The 23057-nt window shown below is 44.7% G+C and overlaps 1 protein-coding gene across 1 annotated transcript in view; it reads left to right on the top strand.

Annotated features, from left to right (window-relative positions):
- Adcy2 (adenylate cyclase 2) overlaps positions 1-23057 on the top strand; it is a 338643-nt gene that overhangs the window by 4818 nt on the left and 310768 nt on the right. Inside the window, exon 2 of the mRNA XM_042695213.1 lies at positions 12434-12631. Within this exon, the coding sequence (XP_042551147.1) occupies positions 12434-12631 (198 nt within the window). The remainder of the gene's footprint in view (positions 1-12433; positions 12632-23057) is intronic.

The raw sequence follows: 23057 nt of genomic DNA, 5'->3' as shown, positions 1-23057 counted from the left end.
TTTCTAGGTGACCCAGCTCCAGTGTTTGGGCCAGGCCCTAGCATGTCTGAATTACCCACAGTGACTTGTGGAGGCCTTCCATTCTCAGTTCTGGGCCAGACATGGTTGCAGTTCTCAGCAGCCTCTTGGGTCCGTATCAGAGGTATCCTCACGAATGCTTCGTCCAGTTGTGGACGACATTGATCTTGGTCATCTGCAGAACTAGTGCTCCCATAGTGAGTCTCTACTGACACAAGATGGCTTTGCTTGGGCCAGGCATTCTTTAAGGATTTTGCACATGCTCTTTGGATCATCACTGTATGACAGAGATTCATAGGCTAACCATTCTGAACACAAAGCTGGAAAGTGAGAATGCCAAAGTTCAAATGCAGATAGACAACAGTAAGGAAGGGAGCAAGAAGACTTTGTCCCAGGAAGCACAGCATTCTCCTGTGGCTTTGTTGTGTTGTCTGAGAAGTCCCGGCCAACCGTGTGGCCTGCTTAGCATTCCCTACTGAGCTGAGATCCTTACTGATGTTTTAAAGTCATACATTCTACTAAAATATAAGTTCCTAGTTGGAGCTGCTAGGTTACTCTGTGAAGGTGTCTGGTGGGCATCTTGTTGCTATGTTTGATTGGTAATTGGTAGTGATGGGGAGTTTAACTTTTTTTTTCCTTTTTTTTTGGGGGGGGGAGGGGTCCAGCCGTGGGGTCTGAACTCTGGGCCTGGGCACTGTTCCTCAGCTTTTCAGCTCAAGGCTAGTGCTCTACCACTTGAGCCACAACGCCACTTCTGGCTTTTATTCTTTTTGCTTATGTGGTGCTGAGGAATCGAACCCAGGGCCTCATGCATGCAAGGCAAGTGCTCTACCACTGAGCCACCTTCCTAGCCCGGGAGATTAACTTTAGATGTCCGTACGGGTCATCGTGTGACTTGCTGTTAGCTCCGGGCAGTCTGCTGCGCAGGGCTCATCCCTTCCCTCCTAAGTGTTTCCAGCACATGATAGAGGCATTGTTACTGTTATTTTGTTATTGACGTCATGCTGGGTGGGATTTCACTGGAAAGAGCTCATCTCCAGAATGAATGTCAGGGGATAGTCTCTCATTCTAGATCCCTGGAGCAGAGGATACCCAGGGGTGGGGGAGGGGTGAGAGGGTGGGAGGGTGCAGGGAGGCTCCTCCCCTCTGGGCTGCTCTCTGTTCACATTGCTGCTCTTCTCCTTGATCCCCACTGTCCAGACCTAGCTGATCATTTCTACTTGTGTTGATATCTGCTTCTGGTATCTGCAGAGCTCAGCAACCATTGGAAATAGTTTAACCTCTTTATTACCAGCACACTTCAGGTAGTTCTGTGCATTGATTTCTCTCCATTAATTGTTAGGTTTTTCCTCCCCAGGAAGAAACTTAGGATCTTCTGTATTTAACACAACGCAAACCAAGCAGCAGGTGTTTAATTAACCTCCACAGAATGCTCAATGTAGCTGCCTTTCCCTCAGCAGCTAGGATTCTATTGTATAACCTCCTAGATTAAAAAAAAAAGTCACAACCTGTTGACAGATCCTGATGTGGGCCTTAAGTTTGCCTCAGGGTATATGGGCTTCACAAGTTACATGATCCTTTCCTAAATTCTTGCCATGAGTGAAGAAACCACAGAATCAGGCTCCTGGATCATAGTTGGGAATTATGTAAGCTAGATTGTATGAGTATTTAAACACAATACTAAGCACATACTATGTATGAAGCAAAGTAAGTGTCAGTTGTTTTTATTTATACTACAGACAGATATCCTTGTCAAGGGCTTTTATAGACATCCCCGTGTCAGGCCAAAAACAAAATAAATACTGTAAGTAATTAATTCTGGTTGTGAGAGAGCACAAGATGTGGTGCTGCGCTTGGGATTACCACGCGTAGAACTTTGATTTGTTAAAAGGAAAGCCAAGACAGGAAGAAACATGGATGCTTTAATTGAAAGTTTAGTATTCCCTAGCACTAAATTTCTTCCTATATTTCAATCATATAGCCCACCATACTTTAACATTTTGTTGGCTTTGAGTACTTTTAGATACACTTACCCAAAGTAATAAGGAGATGTTTTCCATGTGGGGGCACGTGTCCACACACCTGGTAGCTCTGGCTGGCCTCTGCCAGGTGTGCCTGGTTGAGAGGAAAGGTCGTTGGGTCCCTTCATGTGCTTGGTGCACGAATTAGGCTTGTGCTAATTCAATGCCCTCTTTGTATAGGGCTACAGTAAAAGCACAAGGAAGGGAATAGGAAGAGACTTGGAGCAAGAATTCATCAATAAAACAGTTCTGGCAATGTTACAATTAATTCTTTTTACTCTGTCTTTTGTTAAAATAACTTCCCCGTGTGCTTCTGTGTCCAGCATCAGACTCAGATGAGAGAACACGAGAAAAAACCTCCAGCAGAGAAACCAACACACACAGCCGAGCCGCCTGGCCAGCCAGCCCTCCGACTCTCCCTAGAGTTCCAGAACAACTGAGTTGAGGCAGGGAAGGAGGGAGGGAAGGAAGGAAGAAGGAAGAAAGGGGGAGAGAGAGATGGAGAATGAGAAATAGAGAGCCCGGAGTTCAGTCACAACAACACATAAGGCAAATTATATCCCAGTCCAGTGGTCACTTTTGACAGAGTAGGTGCTTGAAATGGAGACTTTTGAATGATTTGAGAAAAGTATATTAAGTAAATAATTGATTGCAATTGGCACATGTAGACTGAGAGTATGTAGTTTCTTTTTAGAACGTTGACATTCTGAAGATTTCTCCAGCGGTCAGTGTTTCCTGGGAGAATCCTTAGAATAAGGCCAGTCTGGGGTCCCTGTCCCCACAGAGTTCCCAGCGAAGAGGGCGGCCGGTCAGATCAGGGACATGTATGTGCCCAGGCCAGCGCCTTGCTCACCATTTGGCACCGCTGGACAGGCCAGTGCACACACATGCTCACAGACGCCCATTCCTCCCACCAGCTTTACCCCAAGATCTAGTTGTGGTGTGGTGTTTAGTTTCCTTTATTAAGGATAAAGAGCCAAACGAAAATTTCAAGCTAGTGGGGGTCTGTAGACTTCTTAAAGGGAAATTTTAGCTGTATGTTATCAGAAACTAATGAAAGCTGTAGATGTTGAAAAATGCACTAGAAATCACCTGGATACAAGCAACACAGATAATGAAGAGACCTTAACACACCTCTGCAGATGGCAAACCGATGTCTAATCCTTTCCCATCAGGGACTTGCATTCATTCCATCACGCAACACGCATGCTTTTCATGACTGGAGTTGAGGTGTGAGAGTGGGATTAACCATTGAGTGAGTCCTGAATTCTTGAGCGTGGCGCCCCTTGATCTAATCTGAAAGCAGCTAGCCGTGAGCACAGGTTATACGCACGAGCTGGGTTATACCCAGCGACTCCGTGCCGCCCACTCACCCCCATCCTATTCTCCTGGGTCCCTTCTGTTGTAAACTTCATGTTGCAATTGCTTTCTATTTTGTTCACTTTATCATAAACACATGCAAGCACACGTATGTGTCATAAACACACATGCAAGCACACCCAAGGGAATAATGTTTGACTGGCGACCTTCTGCCTTAGTGAAGGGTGGAAGTGAGCCCTGTGCTGTAGAAGCTGTACTTCTCTTCCTGTCAGCAGGATGGGCGGTGACACCAGGGTCCTCGGAGACCAGGGCAGCCCTGTGTCATGGGAGGGGGGTGGTGAGGGGGGATGGGGGGGCGTCGCCCAGGCTCCCAGTGTCCTGTGCTCTGTTAAGGTGATCCATAGGTTAGGTTGCGTGTGCATTTGCTGCTTGTGACATTTTCCTTTTACAGTGGGATTGTCCCAGTGTGAACCACCCAGGGCTGACGGGAGGAAGGCTGTCTATGGGGGGTGAAGGGCAGATTCACACCATCCACATGGAGTTTCTTCTCATATACACCAAGACATTGCATTGCTGTTGCCCGCATCTCTCAAGCCAGAATTTTGCCCATGTGATTTGCCAAGAGCTGACCTGCTCCTTTGGCTGTCTTTTCCGTTTTTGTTTTTAACCCTGCAAACATACACACTGCAATACTAAAGCTTTGTACTACATATTGGGCAGTAAGAATGCTTTATTCAGTTTTACTAACAGTATCTTGGACATTCTGTGTGAGTGTGTGTATATGTGTGTGTGCACGCACACACCTGTGCATGTGTGCATATGTGCTGGCACTTGGCTTGAACTTAGGGCCTAGACACTGTCTATTAGCCTTATTTTCCCCCTCAAGGCTGGTGCTCTACCACCTGAGCCACATCTCCACTTTAAGCTTTGTGATGATTGATAAGAGTTAAGTTTCACAAACTGTCTTCCCTGGGAATGGCCTGGAACCATGATCCTCAGCTCTTCATCTCCTGAGTGGATGGGATTACAGATGTGAGCCCAGTGCCCAGTTCCTTGGGCCTTCTTAACCTTCTGTTCTTCAATATAAACTTTATAACCAGTTTATATCAATCTGTATCTATAAACTACTGAGAGTTTCTTACTGTCATGTTGAAGCTACTGCTTCATTTATGACAATTAACTTTGGATATTACATTTTTCTTTCTCTAAGATTTCTCCAAAGTTTTATAGTTTCCTATATCCTCTTCTTGCTTCTCAGTCTAAAAATGTATTTTGTAGCTATTGCTTAGAGTATGTGATGTTTTACAAATTAAGATTTTATTGTTTTCTGCTCATCCAAAGTAATATAATTGAATTTTGGATATTCATCTCATCTTCAAGTAACTCATCATCATATCCCATTTTATTACAGTTAACACAACTAAATATTCTCTTAGGTATCCTACACGGAATACTGTGTCATTGACAAATACTGAGTTTTCTTATTTGTTTTGCTTGTAGCATTGTGTAGTTCAGGCTGGTGATCTTTCTTGCCTAAACCTTTCAATTGTTAGCAGCTTGTGTTCCCATGCCTGTGTTTTCATTTCCTGAGAAGGTGTTTTTACAGTGTTGTAAAGACGTCATGATTTGCCTACCCAGCCAACGGCCCCTTACCTTCTATGTGGGGAGACTGACTACCTTTGGCAGTCATAGGACTATGTAGTATTTCTAATTTTATTTCTTGAGTCAGTTTCATTAAAGTATTTCTCTCCAGGATTTTTTTTTGTATTTCATCCAAATTTTCAAATTTACTAGGATGTACCTTGAAAACACTATTCTCATTCTGGTGTTTTACAGATATTCCACCATTGTTTTTTATCTGTAACTTGACCTTTACTTATCTTCTCATTTTTTGTATTTAATCTTATCAGAAGTATAAACCTGACTTCTTTATCCTATCACGTATTTGATTAATTTCCATTCTTTATGACCTTCTGTTACTTTAGACAGGACACATTAGATCATGATATGGGCACACACACACACACACACAAACACACACACAAACACACACACACACACACACCCACACCCTTCCTGTGAAATCTGAGTGCCTTAATACAACCAACTTTTCTGTTTTGCTCGGGTACCTGGGAAGTGTGAGTGAGCAGGTGTCTCAGGTCACCCGTTGGGGATCCTGGATGAGGGAAGGGACAGTGCAGAACTCACCCCTTCCTCACTCGCTATGCCAGGGAGTCTGTGTCTTGATACTGACAATGCACATCTCATAGACAGAAGGGACATGTTGCTTTCCATTCATTTTCTCGCTGGCCAGAGCAGGTGTTCTAATAGTCTTTTGTTGCTTTAAAAGCCACCCAATGCTTGATGACTTAAAACATTAGTATCTTTCATTTCCTCCCTGCATCTGTAGTTTGAGCAAGATTGTCAGAGGTCCCTCCTCTCTGCTGCTGGTTCTCATGAGGCTGGCATCTGCAGGGCCTGCTCATTTACCTGTCTGGTGGTGGATGCTGAAGTTCAGCGGGGCCTAGCTCTCTGGCCCTGGCTCTTTGGCAGGGTGACAGCTCCCCAGGCGAGGTGTCTCCTGTCATTTATCAGGCGAGCCTGAACTGCTTTGCATGGAGCCAGAGGGGAGGACACACCCGCTCTCCAGACATGGTGGTGTCTTTGCTTGTGTCCTGTGGTTGCAGGCAGGTTGGCATGTGGCTGGGGCCAGAGTGACTGTCATAAAAAAAATACATGGACTTCATCACTGGTTCTTTGACTCTTTTTGCAAGTTACCTCAGGTATGATGTATTTTTTCCCTTAGTGCTTGCAATCAAACCAAAGGCCTCCTGCAGACTTGGCAAGTGATCTGACATTGAGCCACACCCCTGCTACATACTGGAGTTTTGTAAATGCTCCAGGCAAACCCAGGAAGAACACTGTCCTCTGGATGTGGAATTCTGTATTTGTCAGTTAGGCCAAGTTGGATAATTATGATGTTCATCTTTTGCCCATCTTTTTGTTTTTTGTTTTTTTTTTTTTTTTTGCATTCGTGTTTGTGTCCTTGATGTGTTAGTACCTAGAGGTGGGTACTGAGATCTTCCATTCTTGGTAGACTAGTTTAATTTTGTATACTTGAAACTCTATTATTGGGTTGTTATGTGTCCAAAATTATTATACTTGCATTCGTTTTATGCTTCATAGGAAAATGTAGGATAACTATGTGAGTAATAATGAAAACAATCTTTATATGTGTGTGTGTGTGTGTGAGAGAGAGAGAGAGAGAGAAAATACCTATCTCTACATAAGTAGAGATGACAACTCAGTACAGATTCCATTTTTCCAATGATCACTTTCATTTGTAGTATGTCTGTGGTGTTACTAAATACCCAGCACCCATACTTAGTCCTGGTCAGTATATGAAAACAAAGGTGATGTGCGAAATGGGCACAGTGGCTCACACCTGTAATTCTAGCTACTCAGGTGATGGAGATTGAAAATTCATGGCTCAAGGTGAATCCTGCAAGATGTGTGTGGTTTCTCTTCTCCACCAATAAAGAAGGCACGTTGGCACAGCAGCGCCTACCTGCCCATCCAAGCCGCACAGAAGCAGAAATAGTAGAATCACAGACTGAAGGTGAGCTCTTATTCAATCAGTACCTAAATCTCAGGACATGGTGGCTGCCTACCTACCTTAGCAGGTGTAGAGCTCTGAGTTCAATGCAGGGAATGGACCAAAAACTGTGAGGAGGGAGGTGGCTGGGGGAGACTCCTTTTCACCTGGGTTAGACAGCAGGACGTGATGGAAATGGGCTTCTACCTTCAGTCTGGCTTCAAAGCATTATACTAAAATATTTTTTAATAGAGAAGCATTATTTTCCATTAGCCTCTCCTTTGCTCTGGAAATGAAAAGTAGTACTTTCAACAAAAATGAAGCGTGCGCATGGCTAGGAGTGAAAATAATATAAACGGTTGCTCTACCCAGCAGCCTCTAAGAGACAAAGGCATTGCATGGAATAAATAAAAGCGACGGGTATTTAATAGGCCTGGCAATTAGAATCCACGCAAAATGACCAGAAAAGGCAGCAGAAATGAAAAGATAACATGTTCAAAGAGAGGGACAGAAACTCGTTTTCATTTCGCGGGATGGCACTGTGCGGAAAATGCCCTTTGTAGAAGGCTGCGCGGTATACTTCATTGACTATGTATTATATGGTATTTTCTCTTTGCCTTTTTAAAGGCACTTCAAAGCATTTTAGTACCACTAAAGGCACTTACTTAGAAAATTCCATTTAGTTTGGATTTCATGGTAACTTTTTTTTTTTTTTTTACAAAGGAAGGAGGGAGAGGTACACCTAGAAATGCTCCATGTAAATGGATGATGTTTTTGGTATTTTAGTTTGCTGTTGTAAGTGACTCTGTTTTATACCTTGAAGTTTGAAAATTCAGCCCTCTCAGGCCACAGCCGAGGGCCGTGGCTCTGTGGCTTCCTTGTCTTCTATCTGCTGGGGACGGAGAGGGATTGAGGCAGGGCACTTAGGCACGTGAACACAGCGAGGTTGAAGGAGGATGTAGCTTATAAGCATGCACATTTTTAATGAATGCTCGTCTGTGTTTTTGAGGCACCATATAAAAAGTTCTAATTTGTGGAATCTATATTAAGCCTCATCCAGAGCTGAAGCTCAAAGGCAGATGACGCACCAGTCAGAGGCTGCCCTCTTCCCTGCATTGGGGGAACGGTGAGGAGACGGCCTCGTGAGCAGCAGCTGACTGACCAGTGCCGTTGCCTCATGAGGTGCTTTGGCTTATCCACACGATGAGTCTTCCCGGGAAGCAGCTCTGCTCTGCCGGTATACGGGGTAAACCTGAGGCTGTCCACCTGCTTGGCCACAACGGCACACCGAGCCACCCAGCATCCTCATTTTGGTACTGAAAGCATACAAAGAACTATAGTTGGCAACTGGGTTACTGTAACGACGTGTATAATCATAAATATTGGCTCTAAAAGTTAGTGCTTGTTTTTTTTTCCCCTCTCTCTTTTTTTTTAAATAAAATACTTTGTGGATATCTAAGGGAATTGTGGGAACTAGGGACTGCATCTTGGGGACAAATGGAGAAGGCACCTTGCAACCTAGACAAGTGATTTCTCAGCTATCTGATACTTAAAAAAACTTCAGTGGCTCATGCCTGTAATCTAACTACTCAGCAGGCTGAGATTAGAGATTATCATTAAAAGCCAGCCTAAGCAGAAAGGTCTGAGGGACTCCATCTCCAAATAGCCAGCAAAATGCCAAGCTGGAGGCCTGACTCAAGTGACAGAGAGCTAGCATCAGCCCTGAGCAAGCAAGTCAAGCAAGAGCCTGAAGCCCTGAGTTCAAGCCACACTATGACAATAACTAAATAAATGTTAATTATAAAGGGAGAGTGGCGAAGAAACATAGGTCCCATGGTTTCCCTTATTAGCAATAACTAGTATACGTTTAGGATAATCTTACCAGACAAGCAGAAAATGTCAAAAGCTATATAAGATGATGCTAAGTGAAATGAACCCCAAGATAGGGACATAGAGGTTTTTTTTTTTGCTTTGTCTCTGTTGTTTTAATGTACTGTGTGATTTTTTTGATTCTTTTGTAGGTTATTCCCCTATGGTATAACCCCTGTTGTCACTGTATTTGATTCTAGTGCCCTCTATATACATTTTTCTAATTTGGGGAGAGGAAGGGAAACAACAAAATGCTGAAACAAGGATACAGGTTGACCCATTGTAACAATGAGATGTACATGACACTAAAAAAAACTTTACAACTTGGTGAGGGGAGAGGAAGGGAGGGAAGGGATAGTAGGGGCAAAACTATGTGCCTTTCCTGTGCTCAATAGGAAATATACTACTACCTTACTCATGTAACTGTAACCCCTCTGTACAGTATCTTTACCGTAAAAAATATTTTTAAAAAGAGAGAGTAGATAGTTTAGTCAACAACAACATCCAATCTTATATGCTGTGTCCACCAAGACCTTGAGTGTCATGTTTACAGGTGCTCTCCCAGGGGGCTGTGGAGGAAGCTGCTATGGGACCACACTGGTCCACACTTACTAGAAGGATACGTGACAATCTTTTTCCCCCCACAGTTAACTAATGCTTATTTTGAGCTTTTTAGTCTTTCTGGAGATGTAAGATCCCATGAATTTGATATTGTTCTCTCTTCTACTAGATTCATCATCCTACTGGAAAAATATTAAGCTGGCCTTCTGCCTAGTTATTGGGGAAGATTTGTGTGAGATCAGCTTGCTATCCACCGCAAGTCTGATGATGTAGGCTGTGTGGGGCTGGTGGTATCTGACCTAGCCTTTTGCAGCGACAGTCAGAAGTGTCTCAGGCTAACAGTAATGACTTAAGGACATGCTCCTGGTGACAGCAGTGGTAGAGGGGAAGAAAGGGTCTCATGCAGTGTTGGTGTCCTGCCAGGCTTGGGAACGCTTGCTCTTCTGCCCAGGCAAAGGCAACCCTGCCTCCTTGAGCTAATGCCTGCTTCCTGACAGGAGGGCTGAGTACCTGCCTTTCAGACTCTGCAGGAGATCCATGGACTGAGAGTTCCTGGCTGTCTCTGTGCTAGCCCACCATCCCTTTCAGCCCTCCCTGTGCGCAGTTTCTCTGCTTTCATAGGAGGTTAACATGAGGCCTCCCTCATAAAATGGTAATGCAGATATAGAGAGAGTGAAGTGGGGATGCTGGGTCTAACCGGTGCCATCTTGGCCACACGGTGGATAGGGAAATGGGCTTAACTGGTGCCATCTGGTCTCCATGGTGGAGGAAGGGGAAGTTCCACCTCCTGGGTGATGGGTGTGCCTGAATTCCTAGAAGCAGGAGTGGTGACTTACATGATAGGTTACTGGACATACGCTGTGACTTGAGCTTGAGAGCTCTCCCATTTCCTGTGACCCTGCGCCCTGACCTGACCCTGTTTAGGCCCACTCACCATGATGCCGGGAACGCCACACGTCTCCTGTCTCTGTGTCCCCTGGCTGTCCTCCAGCCAGCCTGGCGTCCCACGTCAGCCCCTCGTTGAAGCTGATCCGGCTTGTCGGTAATGTTTCTGCTCTTTCTTTACTCTCTGGCTTTCATAGCTCAGTTTTTAACAATGTTAAGTGTACTCGCAGGGCTACACATCTTTGTGACAATAGTCTACCTACAGACACCGACTGTCCAATTTGACTCCCAATTTGACCTCTCAACATGTGGCTTCGCTGGTGGCTGGATTTACCTTACAATAGATAGATAATACATACAATATGTAACATTGTATTAAGAGAAAGAGAAAAGCAGATGAAGTTCCTTGGAGGGGGTCTACATCCAGTTCTTTCTCCTCCCTGGTAAGCTGGTCCCCTGTGGGTTGTGGGTTGCCTTCCAGTGGTCAGCTTGGCATTTGGATAGAGCCACCTCTAGTGTGAAGTTCGAGCTGCTAGTGTGATGGTAAAGCTTAGGGAGCATCTGGCAATACTATTTGACAGCTGCTCCATGAGTCCGAGAGCTTAGTACTCAGTACTTAGATCCAAAACCTCAATGGAAGCTTGTATGGTTCTGAGATTCTTTTTCTTTCTTTTTTCTTTTTCTTTTTTTTTTTTGCCTGTCCTGGCACATGAGCTCTGGGCTTGGGTGCTGTCCTTGAACTTCTTTTGCTCAAGGTTAGCACTCGACCACTTGAGCCACAGCACCACTTCCAGCCCTTTTGAGAAGCTTATTGGAGATAAGAGTCTCACAGACTTTCCTGCCCTGGCTGGCTTCAAACCGCAATCCTCAGATCTCAGCCTCCTGAGTAGCTAGGATTACAGGCGTGAGCCACTGGAGCCCGGCTTTATGTCAGACTTTTTAATTGAAAACTGTGTTGTATATCTTAGTAGCTACATATGCTTAGATGAGGATTAAAGGACTTTCAGCTGTGTTTCACCCCTGAGTGATGCTGACCATAGCAAGACCCTGGTTTAAGGCATCGCAGAAGCGACACCCCTGCCCTAGCATGGGTGGCTAGAGGCAACATGATTATCTGTGGCATAGTGTGGACCTTATGTGGGTCTGAAATTGTGTGTGTGTGTGTGTGTGTGTGTGTGTGTGTGCGTGCGTGCATGCTTGAATGCACACGTGCATGTGTATGGCTGGAAAGAAGCAGATAGGAAATAGTCAGAAATATAGGAAAATGAACTTAGAAAAATGCACTGGAGGGGCTGGGAAGGTGGCTCAGTGGTAGAGCGCTTGCCTTGCAATGCATGAGGCCCTGGGTTCGATTCCTCAGAATCACATAAGCAAAAAGAAAAAAGCCGGAAGTGGCGCTGTGGCTCAAGTGGTAGAGCGCTAGCCTTGAGCTGAAGAGCTGAGAGACAGCAACCAGGCCCAGAGTTCAGGCCCCATGACCGGACCCAAAAAAAAAAAAAAGAAAAAAAGAAAAATGCACTGGACAGAGGCTAATCAGAACTGCCCATTTTCTGTTTGCTTCGGGAGCTATGAGAGGAGGAAGCAAGGAGTCAGAGCGGTACTCTTCTAAGCACTTCCCGCTCCCCAGATGTCTATATTTAGTATTCTCTGACCCTCTTCTGTTAACCTGTGATCCCGTTAAAACGCTAATTGCCATGCATTAAAATAAAAGCTCATCATTTCAGAAATGGAGGTAGTTGAAAAAATTTTTGAATAAAACATTTTAAATCCATTTGAAGACTTATTTCCCGAGGCCAAGGTATTTATGATCCTCTGGTTCAGGCAGTAAATTTGGCAATGTTATTATTTTTTTTCCTGGCATTCACTCATTGATCTTGCATTCATTCATCTCAGATGCATACTTGTATAACTGTCTAACGTTCATTCATGTCTCCAGGTCTCAGGATGTGTACATGAGGTGTTTTACCTTCTTTAAGTAGGCAACAACGACCTAGCAAAACAGCTATTTAATGTAAAATGTAGCCATTGGAAGCTCAAACTCTTCTACGTGTGAGAGGCTTAAACCCAGTGTGCATCCATGTGGGCGGCCGTGGGCAGTGTGGTGACAGCATATGCACACCCTTGCTGGGTCTCAGCTCACCATGTTTTGTTTCTCTTTCCTCAGGCGGTGGAAGACCACGTGGCGTTTTTAATAACAGTTCCAACTGCCCTGGCCATCTTCTTTGCCATATTCATCCTCGTGTGCATTGAGTCCGTGTTCAAGAAGCTGCTGCGTGTGTTCTCCCTGGTGATCTGGATCTGCCTGGTCGCCATGGGTTACCTGTTCATGGGCTTCGGGGCCACCGTCTCTCCGTGGGACCAGGTAAGGGCAGAGCGTGTTGGTGTGTTTCCTGGGTGGGCCTTGACTCCTGCCATACTTACTTCTGTAAACTTGGCCTTAGACACTAAAGAGGAGATCAAGAACAATTTTTTTAGAAATCTAGAAACGGTGCATTTGTTCATCATTGAAAACAACTACATCTGTACTATCTATATATGAATATATATGCACATATATGCATACATATATGCGCGCTTTGGTGTTCCTGGGGCTTGAACTCCGGGACTTGGGCTTGCCAGGGATGTGCTCTACTCCTGTGCCACACTCCTAGGACTTTTGGCTTCACCTAGTCTTTGAACAGGCTCTCAATTTTTTCCTGGGCTAACCTGAACTTGAACTTTGCATAGCTGGGCTGCAGGTGTGTGCTAGCATAGGCACCATGATCCTTTGTGTCCAGATGCTCCTAGTAACTGAACTAGGCTCATAGGCATGAACCAGGATGCTTGGTATAACTGTATATCTTTATGGGATAAAAATATGTCTCGATACAGCTATATTTTGTAAAAAGATCATCTCAAGCTAATGAACATGTTAAGAAGCTTGCCTACTTGTGTTTTCAGAAGGTGGAATGTTTAGAACCTATTTGAGCAATTGTCGAATATATAATTGATTTTTTTTTTTTTTATTAACAACAGTGGTCAGAGTATGGGCAAAAATAAAAATCACTGAATCATATTCCTCTGATCCAAATGACAGTAAAATAAGCCAGGAACAGAGAAGCGGTTCTTTTTGATACAGTCATTGCAGACCTGTTGGGTGGCCGAGGTCTCCCAGTGTCTGTGGTACGTTACCAGTCCTGCCAGCAGCATGGAGCCGGTCCGGTCCTGCTGACTGTGATGGTTGGACTATGGAGCTATTGCCTGGTCTGCTCTTGCCTTCCGTCTTGCAGCCCAGCACCCTGTGTGCCCCTAACCCTGCCAGATGGTTGGGGCTCCTACATTCTTTCTCGACTCTGATCATCTCCCCACTGCTTGGCAGAATCTTGTCAATGAGATCACATCTCGGGAAGTTGGCTCTGCTTTCTGGTCAGGACCTATGGGTTATTTTGCTCCTGGTAAGGCGCTTAGCTTTGCAAATGCCCACCTGTGCTGGCATCGTATCTTTCAGAGATTGTGATCCACCAGTCCGTTTTTCCTCATGTTGCTGATCCGCTGCCCCGTGGGTGGTCACCCCTGCCCTGCCCGTCTGGTGGCTTGAGAGAATGGCAGATGGTGTAGGTCGCAGGTCTGGGCTGGAGACAGTAGATGAGCTGTTCTCTGCCAGCTTGTAACCACAGCCAAAGGCGTTCGTGCCATTCAGGGAGAGAGCTAATCAATGGAGCAGCCCAGGGGGCCCTGCCAGTGTTGGTGAGGCCATCAAGAACTGGGGGAGGGGAGACAAACAGGATCACAGGATCCAGGAGCAGACAGGAAGAGCCACAGGGAGAGGAGACTAGCTGGTGTCCTTGCTGCAGAGGCTCAGCTGGGAATAGAGGAAGGTTCACGTGCACAGCAGGGGACGAGGCGTTGGGTGTGTCTTGGTTGGAAGGAACCTGCAGACGGAAGGGCCTGCAGATGAGTTTATAATCAGTCCCTGCTTATGGGACATCTGCCAGGCCCATTCTAGTTTCTGGGTCTCAGCTTCTGGATGTGACATGGCGCTGTGATGTTGGGTGCAGGAAGCTGAAAGTGGCTCCAGTGCACTTCACTGCTGTCCTTAGAGAGTTGACCATGAGCTCCGGGCCTAGCCAGCTTCTCCGGCCTGCCTCTCTGTGTGCCTGGCCCCCCCCCCCCGGGGTTCAAGTGACTCAAGGGCACTCCCTGGTCCTCACCCCGGGAGCACGCGGAACACAAGATCAGGAGGGACAGAAGAGCAGTTCTCCATACTATGACCCCAAGGCCTCCCCGCCCCAGCCACACTTTCTGTTTCCTGTTTTTATTAGAATGAATCCTCTCAGGTAGGCCGAGTTTCTCCCGCTTTGAGTTCTAAGCTTGCTTTTCCATATGGATTGAATAATCAGTGATATTCAATATCTGGATTGATATCAGAGTTTTTGATTTGAAAGATATTTAAAGCCCAGTAGCTTTTAAAAAGATACTCTTAAAAAAATCACCCTCCCCCATGGTATAACCCCTGCTTTCATTGTATTTGATGTTGGTATAATTTGTGGAGGGGAAGGGAAAAAACAAACTGTTTAAATAGGGATACAGGTGGACCCATGGCAACAATGAGACGTACAAGTTGTTATGTCGAAAAACGAACTTTACAGCTTTGTGGGGGGTAAGAGGGGTAGGGAGGTGGGAGATGGGAAGGGAAGGGGAAACAAAGGAGGAGGCAACAATGCTTGATAAGAAATGTACTCATTACCTTGCCCATGTAATTATAACCCCTCTGTACTGTATTTTCACAATTAAAAAAAAATCACCGGACATCTTGCTGTCTTTTATGTTAAGTCTTTCTACTGAATGATATAGTGATGTTTTGTATGTTTCTAAGACTTCTCCTTCTTTATAACATTAGTAGTATTTTTGACATTTGTTCTTAGATGCCTGATTTTTTCTTTATGAACGGAAATTTTACAATTTTTTGTCTAATTGGTTAATATGGATACGTAAGAACAATATTGTTTTCTATGTTGATCTCTACTCTGTGATCTTTGCTGACTCTTGTTAAAGCTATTAGTTTGTCTGAGAGTCTCAGCTTATTTTCTACAGTGACCACTGTCATCTGCTAATTGCCAGAGATGATTTTCTCCCTTTGAAATCCTTTTTTCATTCATAGCTGAGTAGCACATTTTCCAATGTATTGTCTAGGACTTTTAGCACAAGGTGAATAAGGAAGGGCAAGTGTCATTAAGATGGTTCCCCTTAATGGGACACTTAAGTTTCATCAACAATATGGTGTTTACTTTATCATCGTTGCTAATAATCGTAGAATTGATTCATTAGGATAAGATCTCCCCCTCTTTCTGGAATGTTCTTTTTCTACATATTGTATGTCTTTTTCTGAACAGCATGTGTCCACAGGCTACCCCAGGAGACACCGCCTGTACCCTTCTTGAGGTTTTCTGCAGCACTTAGGGTTATTTGTAGCACCTCCGATCCGTTTGCGCACACCCTGCTCTGTTTGCTGGCTGTCCTCTTTGCTGGAGCGTGAACTCCCTCTGGGCAGAGATGAGATGCTTTTCTTATCCCAGGAAAATTCTGTCCTGGGCATCCGGGCAGCTGCTTGTTTGATGTGTTCATTAATGGGTGGCCATGTTTCTTCACCTCCAAGTGTGTTTCTGTTGTTTGTACCAACTTATTCTATTTTTACCTGTCTTTTGATTGTATAACACACCATTATTTCTGATGCTCTCTCCCTGATTTGGAAAACCTACCAAAGCATCTGAAACATGCCTATTTCATACTCATTTTGTGTCCATTTTCTTGGGGCCAATTTCTCTCAGGTGTTGAACTTGTTGGCCAAATTACTTGGTATTATATTATTAGCTAGCCCTGTGTCTATTGACATTTCTATTTCCAAGCTGATCTTGAATTGGATTTCTTTAGAGTGATGGATGCTAGGATTTTAGAACATGTCTTGTGGATAGTATCAAATCTCTCATTACTGCCTGGGCAATGGATTTGCAGGATTCTTGGATCCAGCTGTTTGGTGGTAGCGTTTTCATTTTACATGGCCGTCTTTCCCCCTCACCTACAGCTTTGTGCAATGACTTCTGGTTAAGCCTCAATATCCCATGGCGAGAACAGACACGAGGCTTAGATGGCATGCTCTAGTTGCTTTGGCTTAAGAACTCTTGAACTGTTATGAACTAGCAGTCAGCACAAGAGCGCAGAAGGAGATTCCTCTGTCCTGATGGCAATGGGATAATTTTACTTTTAAGAATGTGGTCACCACGCTTATGGAACACATCTGCCCTTCCTCTGCCCAGTGCATTAAGACAGAAGACAGGGACAGAATAGGGACAGCGCTAGCTGTCTTAGCATTAGTCCCATGGGAAGTCTCCATCAAGCTGACAAATGGTGTGGACCTGCTGTGGTGCCACTCAGTTGGTCTAGGAGAGGAGGAGCAAAAGAACTGGAGTTAGAGAATGTGCCTGTGTCTCTTGTTCTGTGTGCAGAGTTGGCTCCGTGGTTACCTGCTGATTGGGGTTCTAGTGCACCTGTCACCAAGTACCATGGGAAATTGTGTTCCCTATTAGAATAGCAGAAATGCATGGTCGCTCAGCTCTGGAGGCAGAAACCTGAGATCACAGTGCGGGTTCTAGGGGAGTCCCTTTCCTGACTCTTCTGGGCTCTGGTTGTCCCCGAAGGACTGGACATTCTTTGGTTGTAGATGTTTTGCTCTAGTCTCTGCCTGTCTTTGTTGGTATCTCCCACGTGTCCCTGTCTATGTGTCTCTTTTCCCTTTAGAAGAACATGAACCCTGGGTGCCCATGGCTTATGCCTGTCATCCTAGCTACTCAGGAGGTGAGATCTGAGGATCACAGTTCAAAGCCAGCTCAGACTGGAAAGTCCGTGAGATGCTTATCTCCAATAAACCACCAGAAAACCAGACATGGCGCTGTGGCTCAAGTGGTAGAGCACTAGCTTTGCGCTGAAGAGCTGAGGGACAGCGCCCAGGCCCAGAGTTCAAGCCCCACAACCAACAAAAAAGAAAACACGAATCATAGTGGATTATGACCACCCAGAGGGTGTCATCTTTACTTGATCTGTTTCCAGATGGGTTCAGAATAGAATCACATTCATTTGAAGTGGTGTTTAGGTCTTGAGTACCCCTTCTGGAGGTTGACTCCTAAGATTTTGTTTCACTAGAGAATACACTGTCCAGCCCTGTAGTGGGGGCAGGCACGAGCCCGTGGCTCGCTACCCTAGTGTCCACTGTCCTTGCCTCAACCTGAGACCTCTCTTGATGTCCACCTTCTTTTTACCCATGCTGCCTGGAGGGAACTGTGTGGCAGGGAGTTAGTTTATGAGCCTCTCTTTTTCAAACCACTGTTAGTCAGGAATTAAAAGCATTCTTGTTGTGTGAATACTGTGTTAAAGTAAATCCATACTGATGAACAGAAAGAAAATATAACTTCTCTTTCTCACATGGGTGTGGAAAGACAGCGGGTAGCCTCGGCTAGTTTGCGTTACTGTCCCAGTTATGGAAGAAGGTGCTACTTCTCGCTTCCTAGGTCGAGTGATTCTTTGTTACTCGGTGCTTAAAAAAAAATAACTTCAGTTCACATTACTATAAAGGCCATGCTTTTAAATGACGTCTCAGCAAATTTTTAACCAGATCAAATAAATCCATCTCAATTGATAATTACTGACTGAGGATCTGTTTCCCAAGATGATTTTAAGAGAGGGAAATGCCATGCAGAAGGCAGAAGTTGAGGGGAATTTTTGTCACCAACATGGTCAACATGGCTGGTGCTCATCCACTTACTGGGAGCTGGCCAGAAGTGCTCACTTGAAGATAAGAGAGCCGAGTCCTGCTTGCCTCTGACTCTAGTTTTATGCACTTTCCTCCTATGAAGAGTTCATTGAATAGAGATAAATGGAAACTTCTGTTCCAGCAGAGGCAGGGAGACCGTGCTGAATTATTGTGAAGATGTGTTAAATTACCAGGCTGAAGCATTGCTCTAGGAAGACAAGACTTGCATTGTCCTGTTATCTGAAAGGATTTCAAGCACCCAGTGTGTATACAAGTATGTTTTCTGATAAAAATAGGACATCAATTTGCAAACATCTTTCTTTTTTTTTTTCCAAAATGGGGGAGAATGAAAAAAAAGAGAGAAAAAGAAAAGAGGCCTCTCAGCCTCTGAAGTGGTTCAGTTCCGTTTGCTTTTCCCCCAGTGCAGTCATGTGGAATGCTATTAGAGAATTTGCTGGCCACTGGAAGAGCTGAGTGCATATGAATGAGAAGGGGGGCGGGCATGCACAGCCCTCCCAGGGCCACACCAGAAACCAGTCTCTGAATGCTGCTGTCCCCGAGGGCGATTTCTCAGGGGCCACACGTCTGAGGACAGTTAAAAAGTCGTTAAGACTGTATCAGTAGACAACAAAGCTGAAGGATGTGTCGTTTTGGCAAGCACGGAGGGATGAGGTGTGAATTTTAAGGACGGGTACTGAGTTGGGTCCCTCCTGCAGTGCAGCTATTCTGGGGATCCCACACATTTCTGGCTGTTTAGAGCAGAGGCGGTGTTTGTGAATTCTCCCTACTGTTAGGTCCTGAGCAGCATGTGGTGGAAACCACGCCCCCCGAGCTGGGAATTTACCACGATCCTCACCAGGGCCTTCCCAGACCCGGGCTTGCTTAAGGAAAATATTCTGTTGCTGTTTCTGGAACAAGCTCTCTGCTTCCTCTTATTCTCCTTCTGGACTTTTCTTAAAAGGAGCCCTGTCTTGGTACTGAAGATTGGCCTGTCAATTGAAGTGTTACCAAGTCATTGAGCTGACTGTGCCATCTTCCCTTTGTTCTTCTGTGGGCTTCCAGCATAACCACTTGGGTCTTAGCATGGTCGTGCATTCTGACTGCTCACCACAGCCCATGATCACACACACACACACACTCTCATACGGAAATGACCATATGAGTACACAAATTATCTGTCTATCCACTTGATTCCTCAACCTTAAAATGATGGAAGACATTTCCAAGGACTGGCTCATCACAGACACCGCCCAGTTACTTTCCATTCACAACTTACTTTTCTGTGCACACTAGGCAGCAAATGCCATTTGGGTTTGCATTTTGCTGATGGGAAAACTTGAGCCCAGAGAAATGAAGTAAATTCCACAGAATCTCACTACTAGAAGAGAAGCAGGATGTGATTGTGGCCTTCTATGCCACGGCAGAGACCTCTGTGTTCCGTGGTCTTCAGCGGTCCTGGAGTGTCCCCGCCTGCTGTGCTGGGCAAGACTCAGCGTGCCATTTAATGTGGAAGGGGCACACCTGGGAAATCCAGTTCTCCTCTCTGGGTTTGATATTATGAGAGCAGATTTCATGGGGAGGCTGCTGCTGCTTCAGAGATGGCAGAATCTCAGCGCTATCCCTGTTTTGGACTGCCAGCCCACACTTTCCATTTCTCAATAAGAGGAGTAGAACTTCATAAATTCAATAAATAAGGGATCAGATGTATGTGTATTTATCACCTACAGATATTCATTGTTTAGGAAACAATTGTAGATTTTATACAGAAATGGAAGTTTTACTTCCTGATAGCAGATTCCTTATTAATAAGTTAAGTTTCCTTAACATTTCACCCTTTGTGTTCACTGTTCATTGGGGGTTGCCTGAGATCCTGGATGTCTGCTGCAGGCCTCATTCTTCCCTTTGGGGGGCGGGGCAAGGCCCTGGCAGGCTTAATGGATGCAGGGTAGGCATTCATGTGTATATATGTGTATGTGTGTGTGTGTGTGTAGGTGTGTTTGCTCACATGCACACATGCACACATGCACAGGTATGCTCAGGTCAGAGTTCAGCTCAGCTTTGGCCTGTGTCCGGCTTGAATTGGATTCTAACTGTGACCTATCATGGAGCACCATGAGGCTGTCTGTGTCGTAACCCCAATACTGCACGTGCAGCCTCCTAGGAAGGGTCATGACAGCCTTCTGGAAGGGTTTTGGTTTTGGTTTTAGTTTTTAGGGCTGGTACTAGGGCTTGACCTCAAGGCCTAGGTACTGTCCCTGAACTTTTTCTCGCAAGGTTGATCCTCTACCACTTGAACAACAGCTCCAATGCTGGTTCTGTGGTGGCTAACTAGAAATAAAGAGTCTCACAGACTTCCATGCCTGAGCTGGGTTCAAACCATGATGCTCAGATCTCAGCCTCCTGAGCAGCTGGGATTACAGGCATGAGCCAGCTGCACCTGGCTGGAATTTGGTATTTCCTTGAAAGTTGACACGTTGCAGGGGAGGAAAAAGTCTTGCCAAACCCTCTTCATGCCTTGTGTTGCATGTGCTCACCTCATGACCTGAGGAAGGCTGCCTGGCCTTAGTCTTGTTATTCCAGCCACTCCTCCTCTGGTTCTTGAACACTGCTGCCAGAGTCCAAGAAACAGGCTTTGGGACATTGGTGACCAGTCACAGCACAGCATCATAGCCACCAGGGAGGGGCCCCGTGTGTGTGTGTGTGTGTGTGTGTGTGTGTGTGTGTGTGTGTGTGTGTGTGTGTGTGTGTGTGTGTGTGTGGTGTGTGTGTGTGTGTGTGTGTGTGTGTGTGTGCGCGTGTGCACGCACGCGCATCATCCAGGCAGGTATGCGGGAAGCTGCCGGAAAGACTAGGAGTGAATTCTAGACTCAAGGCAAGAGCAGCAAGTTCTCAGGAAAAAATAAATTCCCAGTTCAAATTATTTCCTATTAAGAGTTGCTAAGCAACATCTCAATGTGCTCCTCCAGTTTTCTGTATTTCACATTTCCTTTTCTCTGTAGCCGCTAATATCATCCTCACCTTACTCAGACAGGAAGGAACAGAGAACACACCTCAGATCCAATACCACATGCACAGGAAGGAGGAGGCTTCACAAAACACCTTGCAGCTACATGCCCATGCCAAATGAACATCCATGAAAAGTATTTGATTGTATAGTATATATCCACTCATAGTTTCTTTCCATTATACATTCACAGTGCTTCCTCAATATATGTGTCTTATCAGAGCTACAAGTTTTTCATTTGTTTGTTGGCTTTGGGAGATAAGTAGTTCTTAATTAGCACGTTGTGTTTCTCTTATGCACTGTACTCTCCCCTCTCTCCGGCATGAACTTTCCAATATCTCACTTACAACTCACACCTCTAAACCCCAGCCTATATAGAAAGCAAAGCATCACAGATACAGGCCCTGGACACAGTGTGATAGCAGAGTACCTATCTTTCCGAAGGGGATGCCATGGGCAGTTGCAGACACTGCCCACCAAGCATCAGCTGACTCCAGAGCCATGTGCCATTCTGCAATCAGAATACAATTTTTATAATTATGTGTTACAATTGTATGTATAAATTATGGTTATAATAATTATATATTACAATAATTGTATGTATATTATGGATTATACTAATTATATAGTTATATATTATAATAATTGTATATATATTATGGGTTACAAGCAGAATACAATATTTCCTTGAGCTTATAAGTGAATGTTGGGTTCCCATCACATACTTTTTTAGGCATGTTTGGCTATAATAAAATGCTGCAGATTGGGTAAAATCTATAGATAGCAAAGATTAAGGTCAGATGTGCTACTCTGCCTGCCCACGTGAGCACCCTCTTGCATTGTTACCACATGGAAGAAGGTGGGGACGGAAGGGGATAGGTGCTGTGTCTGTGCAGGGCAGAGAGGTGGAAGGACCAGACAGGCTGCAGATTCTATAACAGTGTCTGAAGACAGACTCATGAGAGTCCTGACCCCATTCCTGAGTGTGGGGTCCTATGGCCTAATGGTCCCTGAATAGCCCCATCTATGTATCTGGCTTTGCCACAGATTCAGTTTCAACATAAATGTTGAAGGGTTTACATATGGTCAAACCACAGCAGCTTGGGATGGGATTCCCCGTATATATACATGTACATATTCATCCTTTGACAGACATCTGGGCTGATTGCATACATTGGCTATGGTGAATAGTGCTGCAGTGAACATGGTTGTGCTGGTGGCTTTACTGGCTCCTGGTTTGTAATCTTTTGGATGAATGCCCAAGAGTAGAATTGCTGGGCTAAAGGGTAATTCTATGTTTAATTTTTTGAGGGACCTCCCTACTGCTTTCCAGAGTAGTTGAACAAGTTTACATTCCTATCAATAGTGTCTTAGGATTCCCTTTTGGCCAGATCATTTCCAGCATCTGTTGCTGTTTGTATTATCAATAATGGGCATTCTAACCAGGGTGGGGTGGAATATCATTGCTTTGATTTGCATACTTCTTATGACCAGAGATGTTGAACATATCTTCATGTGTTTGTTGGCCATTTTTCTTCTTCTGGGAAGTCTCTCTTCAGCTTATTAGCCCATTTATTAATTGGGATTTTGTTTTTATGAGTGTTTAGTTGTTTAGGCTCTCTGTATATTCTGGATACTAGGCCATTATCTGATGTATTATCTTTAGTTGAATGAAGGGGTTTCCATTCAGTATGTCAGTTTATGAGTACAGTGTGTCTTGATCAATCTCATTCAACTTTTAATGTGAATAGGAGCTTCGGTGCCAGAGGGTACATTAATATATACCAATCTATCTACTAGTATAAATCGTGTTACATTTATTTTGCAGTAAATCAGTTTTAGCAATTTATTGTTCAGTAAATTCAAAGCTGAGATATACATGTCCTCTTCTTGAACAAAGTGATGTTAAGTTTTGATTCGAAAGCCCATGCAGATGTGTAACAGAGACCCACGTATTATTTCACTAAAAATAAGAGATAAAATACATGAAAAAAAGTTTTA

Source organism: Dipodomys spectabilis, unplaced genomic scaffold (genome assembly GCF_019054845.1).
Source record: "Dipodomys spectabilis isolate Male_0828 unplaced genomic scaffold, ASM1905484v1 ptg000179l, whole genome shotgun sequence".
Taxonomy (NCBI): domain Eukaryota; kingdom Metazoa; phylum Chordata; class Mammalia; order Rodentia; family Heteromyidae; genus Dipodomys; species Dipodomys spectabilis.
This window is presented reverse-complemented; position numbering and strand designations above follow the sequence as displayed.